Source organism: Callithrix jacchus, chromosome 10 (genome assembly GCF_049354715.1).
Source record: "Callithrix jacchus isolate 240 chromosome 10, calJac240_pri, whole genome shotgun sequence".
In the NCBI taxonomy this organism is placed as follows: domain Eukaryota; kingdom Metazoa; phylum Chordata; class Mammalia; order Primates; family Cebidae; genus Callithrix; species Callithrix jacchus.
Window position 1 is genome coordinate 110,169,867 of NC_133511.1, and position 16,331 is coordinate 110,186,197.

The 16,331-nt window shown below is 54.4% G+C and overlaps 1 protein-coding gene across 25 annotated transcripts in view; it reads left to right on the plus strand.

The window, feature by feature from the left end:
- Positions 1-217: 217 nt before the first annotated feature.
- PRDM11 (PR/SET domain 11) overlaps positions 218-16,331 on the plus strand; it is an 87,576-nt gene continuing 71,462 nt past the window's right edge. For 9 of the 25 annotated variants that reach the window (XM_078339298.1, XM_078339304.1, XM_078339302.1 and 6 more), the window contains exon 1: positions 9,617-9,826. Coding sequence is in view for 11 of the 25 variants with exons in the window: in XM_035262420.3 (XP_035118311.1) it covers positions 9,677-9,826 (150 nt within the window). In the remaining 14 variants the exon portion in view is untranslated. Of the gene's footprint in view, positions 496-1,059; positions 1,299-1,717; positions 3,861-9,616; positions 9,827-16,331 lie in introns of those variants that run through there. The other 16 variants (XM_035262422.3, XM_035262424.3, XM_054240788.2 and 13 more) reach the window with 8 other exon arrangements.

Genomic DNA, 16,331 nt, shown 5'->3' on the forward strand with positions numbered 1-16,331 from the left:
CCCAGGCGCCTTCCTAGGAACCACCAACTGGGGTTTCCGCCCCGGTTTTAGAGCCTACATATCGCATCCTCCCTTGGTAGGAGAGACACCGCCATTGGGCCACAGGACTTGTAGAGGACGCCACGAGAAACGAGTTGATTGGGGAATGGTTGTCCCGGTTACGCCGCGCCGCAGTGTCCCTTGCCCTGCTCCGAGGCTTCCAGCCCCATCACAACCTGTCCGTTTTCCCAGCGCCCTGGAAAGCATGTCAAGCTCTTAAGCACTGTGACAATCCCACCCCCGACCCCGTCTTTCCCTCATCACCCCTTCTCTGTGATGTCGAATCCCATTTCACAGATGAAGAAACTGAGGAATCGAGCAAGTGAATGCAGCTTGGAGATCTTTTTTAAGCCGGCCAGGGTCCGTCCCCACCAGTTCTCAGAACGTCTCTCCCTCTGTAACGTATTTCGATTTGAAGAACATGTGCGGTTCGCGACTTCAAAACCGCAGCCCCAGGTAAAGAGTTAATATTTTTAACGAAACCCAAGCCCCTCACCCTTAGCCTTGGCGGGACGCCTACGTTTTGCAACTTCAATTTTTATCTCCAAACTGCTGAGCATTCAAAGGGTTAAATGGGACAGGGAGGGGGCCAGCTGCAGAGCCCCGAAAGGGTTAAAAATCCAAACGCGTCGACTCCCCCGCGACTATTTGGTTCCAAATGGACTGCCAAGGGACCAGGAGAGCCGGGGAGCCCCCCTCGCAGTGACTTTTTTTAAAATTGGAGAACTTTTTACTTCCGACCCCAAAAAAGTATCCCAGTTCCCAGTTCCAAAGTTCTCTTAACCTTTTCTTTTTTTCATCTATTTTTTTCTCGATTTCTCCGCGGGCTGGATTATAAAACGCTCCCTCTCCCTTTGGGTTTGGGGAGCCGGGTTTCCCCCTCCGGGCAGGGCACGGGCCGAAGGGGCCCCGGGAGTTTTCTCCGGGGCCGGGTCGGGACGCGGCTGGTGAGTCCCGGCTCCGGCCCCTGAATTGGGGGGTCCGCGTCTGCCCCAAACGCCGCTTTCTTCCGTTTTCCATGTCATTTCCTGTACTAATAAGATGGTGGTCAAAGCAGGGGAGGAGAGCAGCAGCGAGTCGCCGCCGCCGCCGCGCCGAGGCTGGCGCTGAAACTTTGCCTCGCCGGGGACCAGCGCGCCCGCAGCGCGGCCGCTCCCGCCGCGGGGGCCGCCAGCCGGGGCCGCGCCGCCTCCGCCGAGCCGCCCGCCGGGCCGCCCCCGCCGCCCGGGCCCCGCGGCTGCCGCAGCGTTCCCGGGAAGGTGAGTCAGCCCCGGTAGCCAATGTGGCCATTGAAAATGGCTTCGGAGAGCGCTCGGCAGTTTGCCAGCGAGCGCGGGGGGCGCCGGTGCGGAGGCCGGGAGCGGCGGCGGGGGGCGCGGGCGGCCGGGGGGCTCGACGCGGGCGCGGGGCGGGGGTCCGGGCGGCGCGGGCGCGGGGCGGGGGGCGGCCCGCCGGGGCCCCGAGGTGGGCGAACCCTCGGCAGGTAGCTGCCGCCGCCGCGGGAGCCGGGGGCCGCCCTCCGCCTCCTTCCTCCCCGCTCGCTCGCTCCTCGCCTTGTTACATTGTAGCCTTTTCTCTCCGCGAGCGGCGCGCCCGCTGACGGACGTGTCCGCCGACCAATGGGAGCGGCGGCCCGGGCCGGGCGTTCGGAATGAGAACGCGGTGACACGGGCGGGGCGGGGCGCGGGCGCCGGAGGGCTCGCTGCGGCCGCCGGCCTACTTCTCGCGGACGCCCTCGGCCCCGCGCCGGCGGCTGTTGCGGGGGGCTCGGGGATGAAGGTGGGAGGCGTCCTTCGGGATGCCAGGAAGCCCTCTCCATCGCGAAGCGTGGCCGAGCCGGAGGGCATTTCTGGAATGCGTTTTAAGTGTTAGCTGCGGTGTAGACTCTTCGGGAACCCTCTCTGGAGCGTAGCCTCCACCCCCCACTCGCAGTCCCCAAGGTACTCGCCTTACGCAGAAACTTCAGAAACTTAGCGGCCAGTGACCTCTCTCCGGTCAAGGCCAGCGTGCCCTAGGCGAGTCGCTGCAAAGAGAATACCAATGTCTTGGGCGATGCTGGTTTGTAAAGTTGCTGTTGTGTGTCCAGAGCCCAGTTGAGAGATGAGGGCTTAGACCCTTCGCCCAGGCTGGGCTGGGATTTAGGAGAGAAAAATCTGAAACCTCTCCTCTTTCCTAGACGGTTGCTTCGTGTGGAGAAAGGCTGTGCTGTATAATTTTGAGTGGCTGCAGGGAGACACACCCAGCTCTGTGCGTGAGCCAGTTTGCAATAATGAGAGATTGCTCTTGGTACCTGGAAACCCTATAAACTTTGGGGGTTTGGAGAGAGAAGAATTTTCCGTGGAGCATGATGCCTGTAGCACCCAAGCTGATCTTTGGCCACGGTTCCCCTTGAGAGGAAGGAGGGTTGGGGCTTTCCTAGGGTCATTGTGTGGGGTGTGGGGTCATGGTTGGGGAACAGGGCACAGTTTTTGCCCGCCGATTCTCTGAAAGGCGGACAAGCAGAGTTCTGTTTGGCATGTCTGGAAACCTGCCCTTCTGGGAGTAGAGCCCTCGCCTCTTGCTGTATTCAGTCTGATGGAAAGGGCTTCTCTCTGAATTCTACCTCCCGGCATAGTCGCTGTGTGGCTTTGGACTTCACATCGTCGTCTTTGGCCTCTCTGAGCCTTGTGTCTCCATCCCTAGGATAAGCCCAACACAACCTGTCTGGCAAGGCAGTTGTGAAATTAAATGAGATAGCAAAGATGAAATGCCTATTCTAGGGCCTGGCATACTGTTTAAGAAATGTTCCCTCCCCCGCGACCCCCGCCCCAGAATTCCTGCAGAATATTCTGTCCTAGGACTATCAGAATTTCCCCGCAGAACCCAGTGTGTTCCATCCAGTCTCAAACTGACAGGGCCCCCAAGGAACAGCTGGTGGCAGGGTCTCGTTTCCTGAGATGAAGGACTCCCCTCACTTGTCCCTGGAGTCCTAGATGGGTCACAGAAGCCATCACCTCTGCACTTACAGACTCATTTGACCTGAGTTACAATTCTGTCGTCTAAACTTCCTGGGTTGATGCGTTCCATCAATTTGTTCTCCTTGGTGTCAAGTAGAATTTCTCTTATTTGGATCTGCCTTCTCCTGGGCTTACAAGGAGTTTCCCTGGTTCCAGGTTATATTGTCAAGTATGAAATAAAGAGCACTGGACCAGGAGTCAGGAGTCCTATGTGTGGCATCATCGGCCTCCTCGGCCTGGTCTCTTGGCTATCTTATAAGCATGACAAACACACATGCCTGAGCTGGCTGTAATCTTCCTCTCTAAACCTCTTCTAGGGCTCTGATCTTGGGCAGGAGCACACTGCCCACTACTCTTTAAGGCAGAAGCCTTGGTGTCTCTGCCTGTCTCTCTCATCCCAATCTGCTCCATCTCCAGGCCCAGATAACTTCATCCTCTCAAATGAACCCATCCACTTCTCTCCACTCCCTCTTCCCCAGCATCATAGTCAGGCCATCGCTGTCTCTCCCCAGGACAGCAGCAGGAGCCTGCTGATGTACACCTGCAACCTCCCCTTCATGGCAGTCAGAGTGATCTGTTCCAAATCGGATCATGTCAGGGATCCCATTTCCTACTTCAAACACCTAGAAGTCTTTCCAGTGTGTTGAGGATAAAGAACCAAATTAGTGCAGTGATCTAAAAGCTTCTGAGTGATCTGGCCCCTGCCGTTGACCTCATCCTCTACCCTCTCCTAGATCTCTCTGAACACCGTACTGATCTCTCCTACACAAGCTGGACTTTCCTCCTCAAATCCTGAAGCCATTGTCATCTAATGAACGAATTAAGGTTAGCGAAGGGCACAGTGGGATGGGGGTGTCTGGGGTCCTTAATGCTTTCTTCTTACTATTTCTGGTTCTTCCAGGTCCACAGTAGGTTGACTAGAGCTCTACCTGCACTTGGGTGGGGGGCCCTGTGACTGGCTGATGAGTTATAAATGACAGCGATGTATGTCACTTCTGGGCTACAGCATTTAATTGCTGGTTAGACCTTCCACAGTGCACTTTCCCTGTGACATGGCAACTGGTAGTAATGTGGAATGGGGGTGGCTGCTGCCAGCCTGAATCCCTGAGTCACTCTGTGCATGATGGACATGCAACAGGAGTGATAACTAAACCTTTGTTGTTTTAAACAAACAGTGAGCTGTTGGGGCCCTTTTGTTACTGCAGCATAACTTAGCCTGTGCTGACTGATACAGGGACTAGAGAGGCATTTTAGGCAGAGACAAGGAGTGCATGTGCACTTAATACACAGAGAGAGGACCCTGACTTGGAAAGCAGCCAGGGTGATCTTTTCGACATGTATATCTGAGCTTATAACCCCCTGCCTGAAAGACCATTGCTGCTATGCAAATGACAGAAATCCAGCTGCCCTCCAGTCTCTGTGGGGACACCATCTTTTGTGCCTCCCATTTGTCATGTTCTGCCTAACATGGGGCTTCCTCATGCTGTTCCTTCTGCCCTGACCTTGCATTCCACTCCCCTCCTGATGAGGCCTCCTCATCCTTCCTCCTCTGTCTTCACATCCCCTCTTCAGGGAAGCCCTCCCTGATTAGGCTGAACCCCCTTCTTTATAGCTCTCTTGGCCCACCTACCTCTCCTTTGGAGCACTCACATCCATAGCAATGTTCCACTTATTGGTGTAATGATCTGGTTGTAGCCTTGCTCTTCCGTCAGACTCTAAGCTCTGCCGGGGTTGGCTTGAGTGTGCTGTTGGGTTTGCGCTTGAGAGTTGCTCACCAAACACCTTCTGCTGAATCCTTGAGTGTGGATAGAGAGCTCAGTGTGTGCTGGGGACTAGGGACAGGATGAGTGAACGCTGCTTCCCTGAGCAATGGGCTGGTGGGTTCAGCTGGATGGAGGTGTTAGGCATAGCTGGCAACATGACTGGCTTGTAGAGTATAGCTGGTACGTTCCAATCCTTACAGGTGTTTATGGCCAGGAGGACTGTATGCCAGGGATGTAGCAGAGGATATTCCAGGAAAGCAGGAGGATGAGAGTCAACATTCCCTGAGGCCCCTGCTCATCTAGCCAGTATATGATTCAGTGAAGGGGCTACAGAGCAGGTGATCTGGGGAAGATGAAGAGGAAGAAGAAAAAGGTGATGATGATGAGGATGAAGATGATGGCAGCTAATGTTATTTGAGGGCTTATTGTGTGCCAGGTATGTCTAAGCATGTCACATACCCTGCGCTGAAAACAGCTCCACAAGCTAGATAGTACTCCCGTTTCACAGATTGAGAGACTGAGGCTCCAAAAGATGAGGTAAGGGACCCAGGGTTAATGGCATAACCAGGATTAGAACCTTAGCAGTCTGAGGTCACCTCCTTAGTATGCCCTCTTGGAGTGAGGGCAGAGAACCCCAAGCCCACTGGGGAGAAGCCCCTTTGGAAGCACCATGTGGGGTTATAAAGCCCTCAGGGGAGAGCGGGCCTCCAGTGGAGTACCACCTACCTAACATCGGGGTTTGAGCAGGGGGTTCTTCGCTCGGAGGTGGCTAGTGGCCCTGGTGCCAGGGCTGGTGTACAACTGTCTGGTGCATCTCTACCTCCTGCTGGAGGCTGCGAGTCCTTGGAGGCCACAGAGCCCCATGTTCTCAGAGTGGGGCCTGGGAGGGGCTTCCCGACAGCTGACCCTGGAGCTGTGCTGGAAAAACAAGCTGTGCAGAAAGAGAAAAGAAAATTGTGCTGTTGTTTTTTTAAAAAGCCTGTTTCCTATTGCAGATTTGTATCTTTGTTGAAAAGGCCGGTGTTCACACAATGCAGTCACCTTGCTGGTGGTGTCTCCGGACTGTGGTGGCTCTGCTGGGGAGACCTGGACCACAGTCTGGGTATGACCAGGTGGTGAGGGCATGCATGCCATCGCTGTGCCAGGCACTGTGCTGGGCCTGGGTGGTGCTATGTGCAATTGAGTCCCTGCCCTTCCAGAGCTCACAGATCAGCCTGGGAGTTGGGCAAAGAACCAGGCCGTTGCAGCTTATGGCAGAAGGATGCAAAGGAGACAACCACTCACTCTAAGTCAGGGAATGCTTCCCTGAGGAGGAGGTCTTTAGGCTGGGCTTTGAAGAGTGAGTAGGATTTGGAGAACACAGGAGGGGAGAGACTTCAGGCCCGGGGCATGGCTTGTCCAGAAGCATAGGTGCGTGGAAGGGTCTGGGGAGGCTTGAGTACTTCACTTGGGTTGAGAGTAAGTGTAAGGGGAGGAGATGGAGGTGGATGAGGCTGGAAAGAGAATAGCAATAATAATAGTTTGACTAACGCAGGTCCCGGTCCTCGGCATTGGTCGCATCCCCTCCCTAGATCACTCTTGCCCCGGTTATCTCCATGGCGGGCCCCCCTCGCCTCCCCCAGGACTTCTGCTTAAACACTGCCTTCTCATGGGCACTTTTTTTTTTTTTTTTTGAGTCAGGGTCTTACTCAGTCACTCAGGCTGGAATGCAATGACGTGACCTTGGCTCACTGCAACTTCTGCCTCCTGGGTTCAAGCGATTCTCCTGCCTCAGCCTCCTGAGTAGCTGGGACTGTAGACACATACCACCACACTCAGCTAATTTTTGTAGTTTTAGTAGCGACGGGGTCTCACCATGTTGGCCAGGCTGGTCTTGAACTCCTGACCTCAAGTGATCCACCTGCCTTGGTCTCCCAAAGTGTTGCGATTGCAAGTGTGAACCACTGGGCCGGGCCATGGGCACTTTCTCATTTAAAATTGCAACCCACCCCAACACCCTCTCTGCTTCCTGCTGTTTTCTCTCTTTAGTGAATAGCACTTATCCCATGCTCCATGTTTGACTTTTTAATTTTGTTTTTCATCTGCCTCCCATCATTATAAAGCAAGTTTGCAGAGAGCTGGGATTTTCGTTAGTTTCGTTCACTGCTGTGTGAACAGTATATGCCATATAGTAATTAGAGCTTCAGATACTTGTAGAATGAGTGGATGAATTGAGCACCTACTATGTGCAAAGTACTTCACCTGCTTTGTCTTTTTAAATCTTCACAGTGGTGCCCTGATTGTGGTATTGTTATTTCCCCATTCTACAGTTTAGGAAACTGAGGCTCAGAGAGATCACGTCACTTGCCCAAGGTTTCACAGTTGCTAATGAAATTCAAACTCAGGGCACTGGATTCCTGAACCCTCTGGCCTAACCCAGATACTTGGCCCTTACTAGGCTGTAGCAGGTCCTGACTGCTGTGCTGAGGGGGGGTTTACGCTCTGTCTGTTGGGCCACAGGGAGCCTCAGAGGGTTTTATGAGGAGGAAGCTGACACGGTGATCAGATCCACGTTCCGAAACACAGCAGGAGTGGCTTGGGCATGAGGCTGGAAGCAGGGAGGCCAAATAAGAGGCTTTCTTAGTAATTGAGGCAGGAGAGGATGAAGGTGAGAGCTGAGAGTGACAGTTCCCAGGGAGAAGTAGGGGGAACTTGGCCCTCTATAGTGAAGGTCAGAGCGGATGGGTTGGGGCTCAGTTCTAGGGACCAGATGTTTCCTCAACTGTGCCAGACTTCTGCTTCTGAGTAGGGAGGGGACCTGCAGATAAAAATCCAGCAAAGTACCTTGAGCTGGTCCCTTGGCAGGGAAGGGGAACTGAGAAGGAGCCAGGGAGCTGGCTGGCGGGGTCCAGTCTGTGCCCTGGAGAGGGTGTGGGCCCCACGTTAGTCTTGTTTCTGGCACCAGGTAGTGGTGAGATCTGAGCAGGAGGCTGCTTCTCTTGGAGTTACCCATTTTCTCATCTGCAGAACAGGGTAATGCCGATACTGGCCTCTGAGGGCTGCATGAACAGCTCCGGAGAAAGAGCACCAGTGAATGGCGTAGGGCCAGTGTCAGGCCATCTCCTGGGTGTGAGGCCAGTGGATGTGGGGGAGGTATGGGGGTCCTCTTGTGCCCCTTGCTGGGGATGGGATGGCAGTACCCAGATATGAGACAGTGAGCATGTCTGTACTTAAAGGTGATCTGGCCATAGCCTCAGGCACTCATGCTGCCCCAGTGTCTTGTGTTTAAGGCAAGATATTTAACCTATCTGGGCCTCAGTTTCCTTTCTATAAATGGACTCAGTAATATCAGACCTGCCCTGCATTCTGCGGAAGATTTTTTCCTCTGTATTTGCAGGACCGAGTTTAAGGTGCTATTATCTCTGGGTTGGTAACCAACTGGACAAAACACATAGGGAGCACCAGGACACTGACAAAGGTCGGGTGAGATTACTCCTGCACCCCCTGATGGATGAGGAAGCCTGGGGCTCAGAGAGGTTACGTGACCAACTCAAGGCCACACAGCTGTCGTCTCATTGTTCCAATCTCCTTAAGAAGGCCACATTGATAAAGGAAGCCTTTGGGATTGCCTACTTGTATTACATAACAATTCCCAGAAGATTTCTTGAGCGATTTAAAAATAGGATTTGGGCTGGGCACAGTGGCTCATGCCTGTAATCACAGCACTTTCGGAGGCTGAGGTGGAAGGATCGCTTGAATCCAGGGGTTTGAGACCAGCCTGGGCAACATAGTGAGACCCTGTGTTTAAAAAAAAAAAATAACAGAATTAGCTGGGCCTGGTGATATGTACCTGTAGTCTCAGCAACTTGGGAGGCTAAGGTGGGAGGATCACCAGAGCCTAGGGGATTGAGGCTGTGGTGAGTTGAGATCACACCACTGTACTCCAGCCTGGGAAACAGAATGAGACTCTGTCTCAAAAAACAATAATACATTAATAAAAACAGGATTTGATTTATAGAGTCTTGGTTTCAGACTTTATCCCATCCAAGGAACCTCACAGATCAGAAGTTGTAGACACATTCAAACAGACCAAGAGGCTCCACTGAAATGATACTGGGTAGGGGAGTGAACTAGAGAGGGGGCAGATAGCTGCTGGCCATCCTGCTCCCAAGCAGCAGCCTCAGACCAGGGGTTGGTGCTAATGGTAGGGGGTTCCCTGCTTGCAAAGTGAGGCACCCCAGGCCTCTGGAGCCTTCAGTGCCTTCTGGAACTTTTCCTTCCAGTCCTCTCTCCCCTACCCCACCTGATCCTAAGAGCAACGAGGACTCTCTTCCTCCCAACTGCACCTTCTCCGATCCCCAATCACTAGCCCAGGCAGGTTGGCCCTTAAACCCCATATTGTATAGCTCAGAAAACTGAGGCTCAGAAGGGGGAGGTGACTTGGAGTTCATACAGTTTAGGGAGTAACCAAGCTAAAATTCTGACCCCAAATCTTGCACCCCTTCCTCTGTACCCCAGTTCTTCTCCTGGAATCAGAGCAGAATGGGGACCCCAGAGAGTTGGCACAGCCTCTGCGCCCTGCAACAGAGGTTGTCCACTACTGCATGAATATCAGCGAATGTGACTGGAAGGAGCTTGGGGTCGAAATGGGGGTGGTGGCCAGTGGGCACCTTCCCCTAGGCTTTTGGCAGAGTTGTGGGTGAGAGTGGGACCAGCAGGCAGGAGGATCACTTTGACTAGGGCACTGAGCTGGGCTGGTATGGACGTCACTGAGCAAGTAAATATGGAACCGCCCCCACAATGTCAGCTTTCCCGGAGTGGCTTCTCCCACTATCTCTCACTTTCCCCAAGGGAAAGGGGTGAGGGCCAGCAAAGGATCCGGCTGCCTGATGCCAGGGAATGGAGACGCCTGGCTTGGGAGGCTCCAGGACGGCTGAGGGGCATGGGGAGCAGCTCACCAGACCCTCTGCCCCAGCAGGAAGTGAACTTCTCGTGGGAGCAGCTGACTGGGACCCAGCCGGGGCGGACTCGGCACCATCATGGCCTAAGGTACAGAGAGTGTGGGCTCTGGGGGCTGCTGGGAGGTGGTTGGCTGGGGCTCATCCCTGACCTCACAGCCCTTTACTGCCCCAACCCAAACAGAGTGGCATTTTCCCAGGGGGCCGGGGTGCCCCTCTTTAGGGCAGCCTTGTTCCAAGAGAAAGCAAGACCAGCCAGAGGGAGCTGGCATTTGGAGAGGGGGTACAGTGGTGCCCCCAGCAGGGGTGGAGGGGGAGGAAGGAGAGAAGCCCCTTGGCCTGAGGGAGGTAGAGGGCAGGGAAGTCCTCAAAGAAAATCAGCAAACTTAGCAGCAGGGAAACCAGCAGTCTCTCTTGACCCCAAAGAGAAGATATTGGGTCTCCTGGGAAGGGCGAGCAGAAAAGGAGGATCCAGGGCAGAGTTTCCAGCTGCCAGACCCTGGGCCTTTTATAAACATCAGTGACAGCCAAGCCCAAATGAGTGTAGATGGGCACATTCCCTTCAACCCTCACAGCTGCCCCATGATGCTAGTTTTATTAGGTGTGGTTTACAGAGGTAACATGGAGGCCCCGAGAAGTGAGGTGACTCACCTGAGGTCACACAGGTATGAAAGGCTAAGCCAGGATATGAACCTAGGTCTGTTTCCAGAGTCTGAGCTCTTTATCACAGCATGGGACTGGCTTGCTGGGACTGCGGTGGGGATACTGTCAGTCATCCATGTGGGGCAGGAGTTTGGACAGCTAACTTGCAGATTCCACGTTCCTGCCCCTGAGATGCTGGGCAGTGTAGAGAAAGTACAGCACGTGGGCCACTATGGCTGGGGCAGCTCATCCTCTCTATGCCTTTACGTGACCATTTGAGGAATGGGAGGCCTGTCACCAGGACCACCCATGTTACAGCATTTTCAGACTTTCCCATCCAGTGTCTGGGACAGCAGATGTTCATGGAGAAGCCCCTTGTTCTCTGGGGTCCAGACATACACACCTGACTCTTGATAGGCCCTGCACCAGGCTCCTTCTGGAACACCGGGAGCGCAGTGGCTCTGCCTGGCCCTGGAGTCCGTGGTCCCCAGACCTCCGCCCATCCTGAGCTGTGCTGGTCGGGTCTGTGGTGAGAGGCATGCAGACTTTGAGAATAAGCCTTGAGAAACTTGTTTGGCAACTTGACATTGCCACATCCTTTTTAATTTTATTTCACAAAAACATATGTTGGCATCAGATTGGAAAACTTAAAAAATAGAGAAGTCACTTTACCCCAAATTTTTTGAGGAGCTGTTGCTTGGGTCCTGTGATTGAAGGTAGGAAGCACCAGGCTTGCTTATGGATCCGGTGCCACGGAGAGCAAGTCATTTCTCCCTGGCAGGTCGAGAGGGAGGATCTGGTTAGGCTTCCTGGAGGAGGTGATGGTGAGCTGGACCTTGAGGAAGGAGCAGGGGTTTGCCAGGTGGAGGAAGAGGGAAGGGCACTTTAGGCTTGGGGAACAGTATATGCAAAGGCAGGCAACAAGAGGATCCCATGGTTCGGGAATGGCTAGTGGTCTTGGGTGTTTAGCGAAGCAGTGGAGATGGCTGGGGAGAGGCTGGTGCTGCGTGAAGGAATTGAGACTTGGCCCTGGAGGCACTGGGGAGCTCTAGGTTGTTTGTAAGCAGGGGAGAGAAGTAGTAGTTAGCTTTGCACTATGCAAAAGGTGGCAGTGGACTTGAGGTGGTGGCCGTGGCTGAGTAGGTGGCTTATAGCAGTGGTCTCCAAGCTTTCTGGCACCAGGGACCATTTCCTAGAAGACAGTTTGTCCATGGACGGGGTCGGGGAGGATGGTTTTGGGATGAAACTGTTCCACTTCAGATCATCAGGCAGCAGTTCAGTTCTCATAACGAGCGCACTCCTAGATCCCTCGCATGCGCAGTTCACAGTAGGGTTTGCGCTTCTATGAGATCTAATGCTGCCTCTGATCTGACAGAGGCAGACCTCAGGCGGTAAGGCTTGCTAGCCTGCCCGCCACTCACATCCTGCTGTGAGCCCGGTCCCTAACAGGTCATGGACTGGTACCTGTCTGTGGCCCAGGGATTGGGGGACCTCTGCCTTAGAGGACCAAAGAGGCTGTTCAGGTGTGTGCCTCCTTTCTGCCATTCCCCTCCCAGAAGGCTGTTCCTTGGTGGTGTCTGGTGGAAGAGATTGCTGATGCACAGGCCTCTCTTTGACCCATGAGTCGGTCCTGGCTGATGGGCAGGCAGCCCTCTGGTGTGAGCAGCGTGGCCTCTCCAGGCTGGCCTGGTTGCTGGGCTCACACCTGGTGTCACAGGCTGGCCATGGCAGAAATCTCTTGTCCTCACTGCCTGTCCTACCACAGCTGCAGGAACGTGGACTGTTAGGCTGTCACGTGGGTGCTGGGTGCAGTCTAGGGTACAGTCCAGAGCCGTGTTTGGGGAGAGCTAGCAGGAGAAGGGAGGGCTGAAGTTTGGGCCATGCCCTGGGTGCCTGTCTCTGATGGCATGGGGTCTGTGTAGGAAGTGACCAGTGGGTAGCAGCCTGAAGTGGCTTCCTGCATGGATCCTCTGATAGGCCAGGGCTGAAACCTGTATCTGTGGCCTGAGGAGCAAACAAACATCTCATTGAGGCAGCAAGGGAAGTTTCAAGTTGCAGCCTAGCCCAGCTCAAAGCAGCAGACAGGGAGTCGCTGGGCTTCAGCTCTGTCGCAGCCTCCTGTTGCTAGAGCAGCTGACCTGCCCTGTCCTGGGAATGCTGGGAACAGACAAGGTGTGCCTGGGCCTGCATGTGGCCACAAGCCCACAGAGAGCAGGGGCCTGCCAGGGAGGGAGCTGTTGGAAGCGCCTTTTCTGCCTGCCCCACCTCCACCCTCCTCTGGGGCCCCAGTTCAGGGTGGCCCAGCCTCTGCCTCCCTCCTTGCAGCTCCCAGACAGGCTGGGCCCCAGCAGCAGGCCGGGCTGTCTGGCTGCTGTCCAGCAGGGAGTCCAGCTGCCTGGGGTCCTGCAGAATGGGGCTGGGCAGGCATTCTTCTCTGTCCAGGCTCTGGCTTCAGGGCCAGGAAGGCAGGAGTTGTGGAGGTACCTTAGTTTTGACAGCGGCCTTGGTCACGTATGGAGGCTCAGGGCTAGAATGTGTACCCTGTCTGCTCTGTTGCCCTTGGTTGGTCCCATCCTGGACTCAGTACTTGCCATAGACTGAGGGCCTCCCTGATGGGAGCTGGGGAGCAGGCCCTGGGACAGCTGAGCCCACCTTGGGCTTCGTCTCTGCTCCACCCTTCCCCAAAGCTGATTCTTTCACCATGTAGGCCTGCTGAGACCTCCTTGCTTCTCGGTGCCCCTGCTTCTCTAAGGACAGACACCCTGAGCCTGTTCTGTATGGCTCCTGCCACTTCTCAGCAAGACCACCCCCCGCAAATCAAATCCTCCAAGGCCGTCCATGTCCGAGTCCAGGGGCACAGTCCGGCACCTTTGCTCATCGCAGCCTGTCTCGACTTCTCTCAGGGACTGTGCTCCGTCCTCCCTCTCCTTGAGCCCCCTTCCTAGTTCTGAGGCCCGCCCTGCCCCAGTTCCCTGGGCTACCTGTGAGGCAAGGACTCACTAGTCCAGCTCCCAGGGTCTGCTCCCCAGGCTTCAGTTAGAAACTGGACTCCTCCCTGGCACCTGCCAGTGGCTCCCCTGCCCTCCCTGAGCAACCCTGGCCCCAGGCCCATGACAGTGGCCAAGAAAGTCTCCTCTGCCCTCTCAGACTCGCTCTGGTTTCTTCCTGGGCCCTTGCCTCCTGGAGAACTCCTCTGCCTGCTGCCTCCTGGGCTCGGCAGTGGGCTCCTTCCTGGCTGCCCTGGGCTCCTGGCCTGGCAGCAGTCCAGCTGCTTCTGGAGCTCAGTTGTTGCCCCCTCCTTTTCTCAGTGCCCAGTGTCTGAGGCGTGGGTGGGCCTCACATTTTGTGCGAGTCCCTGTGGTTCACAAAGAGGGTAAGTGGGCCAGATCTCATTTCATCTTTGCAGCAAGCTTGGGAGTAACTACCATTCACCCAGTTTGCAGATGAAGGAGTTGAGGCCCCACAGGGTTCAGTGACTTTGTCAGGGTCTTGTGGGAAATCAGGGACTCGGACCCGCGTGTCCTGACTCTTCCCGTGACCCCATAGCTGCCTTGGAGGTAATGGCCTCATTGGTCTCTACTTGCTATATTGTCAGGGCGCAGTTCCTGCCCAGGGTCAGGGTCCATCCGGGCCTCACAGGTTCAGTCTGTTTGGGGTTTGGGCTAATTTTGCTGCCTGGGCCATTGCCTGGGCTTAGTACTGATCACGGTCCGTGGCAGTCAGCTCTGTGAGCATTTATCACCGCTTTCTCCTCCTCCTTCCTTCCTGAACTCTTGCCCCAGTGCCAGCTCCTCTTAGGGACACACACAGCCTTTATCCCTGAAGCACCCCTGAAGCTGGTCACATTGGCCAGGGCTGGGGGCTGCTGGGACAGAATGGGCCATCTTTCTGCTCCATCCTTTCCCAAAGGGGGAAGGGAAGATGGGGGCAGATGGCCAGGGGAAGGTGGACTCTGAAGATCTGGTCTGTGCGCCTCTGCCCAGCCCATTCCTTCTAGTGTCACATTGAAGATTCACAACTCCCAGCCTCTCCCTTCTGTGGGGTCTAACGCTCTATGCTTCCTTATAGCAACTCTTGATGCGAGTAGAGAGAGCACAGGCTTTTGCTCTGACTTCCTTGCTGGGGCTCCTGAGGTTCAGAAGGGGTGTCTACCCCTTTAGATACCTTGTGGCATTTAAATTTCCTTTAATTCCCTGCACCCCTACAGAGCTGCTGGCATGCCTCCAGGGACTGGTAACCCACTGCTTCCCAAGGCAGCTCATTGGATCTTTTAATTTTTGTTTTACTACATGCTAATTACATAGGCATATACAAATATATTTTTATGTGGAAAAAAATCAAATATTAACAAATAAGCTAAAGTCTTCCTTGATGACCAGAACATTCCAGATTCCTCTGCAGGGTTCACCATCATGGTCATTGCTCTGGCATATATCCTTCTAGATTTTTTTCTATATGTTGACACACATAATTTATAGGAATACGTATCACTGCAGTGTGTGTGGGTGTGTGTGTATGTGTTTAAACAAATGGTTTCATGTAGTACAGATTATTCTGCAAATTGCTTTTCTCACTTAACATTGTATCTAGGAAATCTAGCCACACAGTAGGTTTTAGAAAGGATCGTCATTTAACCATCCCGTCGTGGCTGACATTTGGGTTAATTCTGGTTTTATTCTAGTGCCTTTTATTCGAGCGCATATCTAGAGCAGCTCCTGCTGGGGCTGGGGAACCTTTTGCATTTTTTGAAGTTTATCGTACAATGTTTAAAATCTGTCTGTTGAGACTACACAGAATCAAATGTTTTCCTGTGAGTCCTTCACTATTGCTGGTTCTCCTTTTTAGAGCCAGAGGGAAAGTCAGCTCTTCTGGCCCCTGCTAGCCCTCAGAGAGTCGGAAACAGTGGTTATGGCCCCTGGAGCCTTCTCTCCTTCACATGCAGGGTTTTCTGCCCTCACTCAAAAGGCATGGCTTTGGGCGACCCCTGTCTTGGCAGCTATTGTAGGAAGTGAGCTCTGCAGTCATACCTCAGTTCAAATCCTGGCTCCGTCCCTTACCAGCTGGGCACTCTGGGATGCCACATAACCTCTCCGTGCCTTAGTTCTATCCTCTGTCCAATAGAGATAACAGCAACACCTACACACTGGCACTGCTGAGGACCGAGTGAGCTAACACATATGAAATGTTTACCATGTGCCATGCAGACACACAGTAAATGCCCAATATTGTTACTTTCCTGGTGTGTCTTCTCTGCATGAGCCCTGGATCCCACCTCCATGGGCAGGGGGCCTGTGCTCCCAGAGGGCAGCCTGCACGGATGGCTCCAGCCTTGGTGATGGCTTCATCCCACTGTCCACGGACATCCTGGAGGAGGCTGCTGCCTGGGAATGCAGCGGATGATCGGATTTCATCGCCTTGGCCCTGAAGGGTCTGGACCAGAGCCTACGGGGAGGGAAGAAGGTCGCCATGACCTCTTGCTCGGCACAGGTGGCCAGGAGCCTGGTAACATAACCCCATCTTTCGGGCAGGTTTACCAGCTGTCAATGAGGTTCGTTGTGGCTGCGGATTTGATCTCCCTTGGCCTGCAGGGTGGGCAGGAGACGAAAGCAGCTTGGGGCCGGCCTTTCCCCTGAGAGTCCCGGGACGGTCCAGGCCACACTGGCTGATCCGGGCGAGGGTTTGCCTTGCAGTCCAGTGGGCAAATCGCTGCGGCTGACAATTTATTTAGTGCTGGAAAGCATGGTCTGTTTGCTCTTTTCCTTACACCCCCCTCTCAGGCTCCAAACCACACTTAACACTGCTTCCTAAACGGCTCCTTACAGTCACCCTGTAAGAAACAAGCAACCTAGCCAGGGTCATTTCACAGATACATACACTGAGGGTTCGGGAGGTTATGCAACTCCCAAAGCCACACAGGTCACCGCTGGCGGGGCTGGGAATGGTAGCCAGGCCAT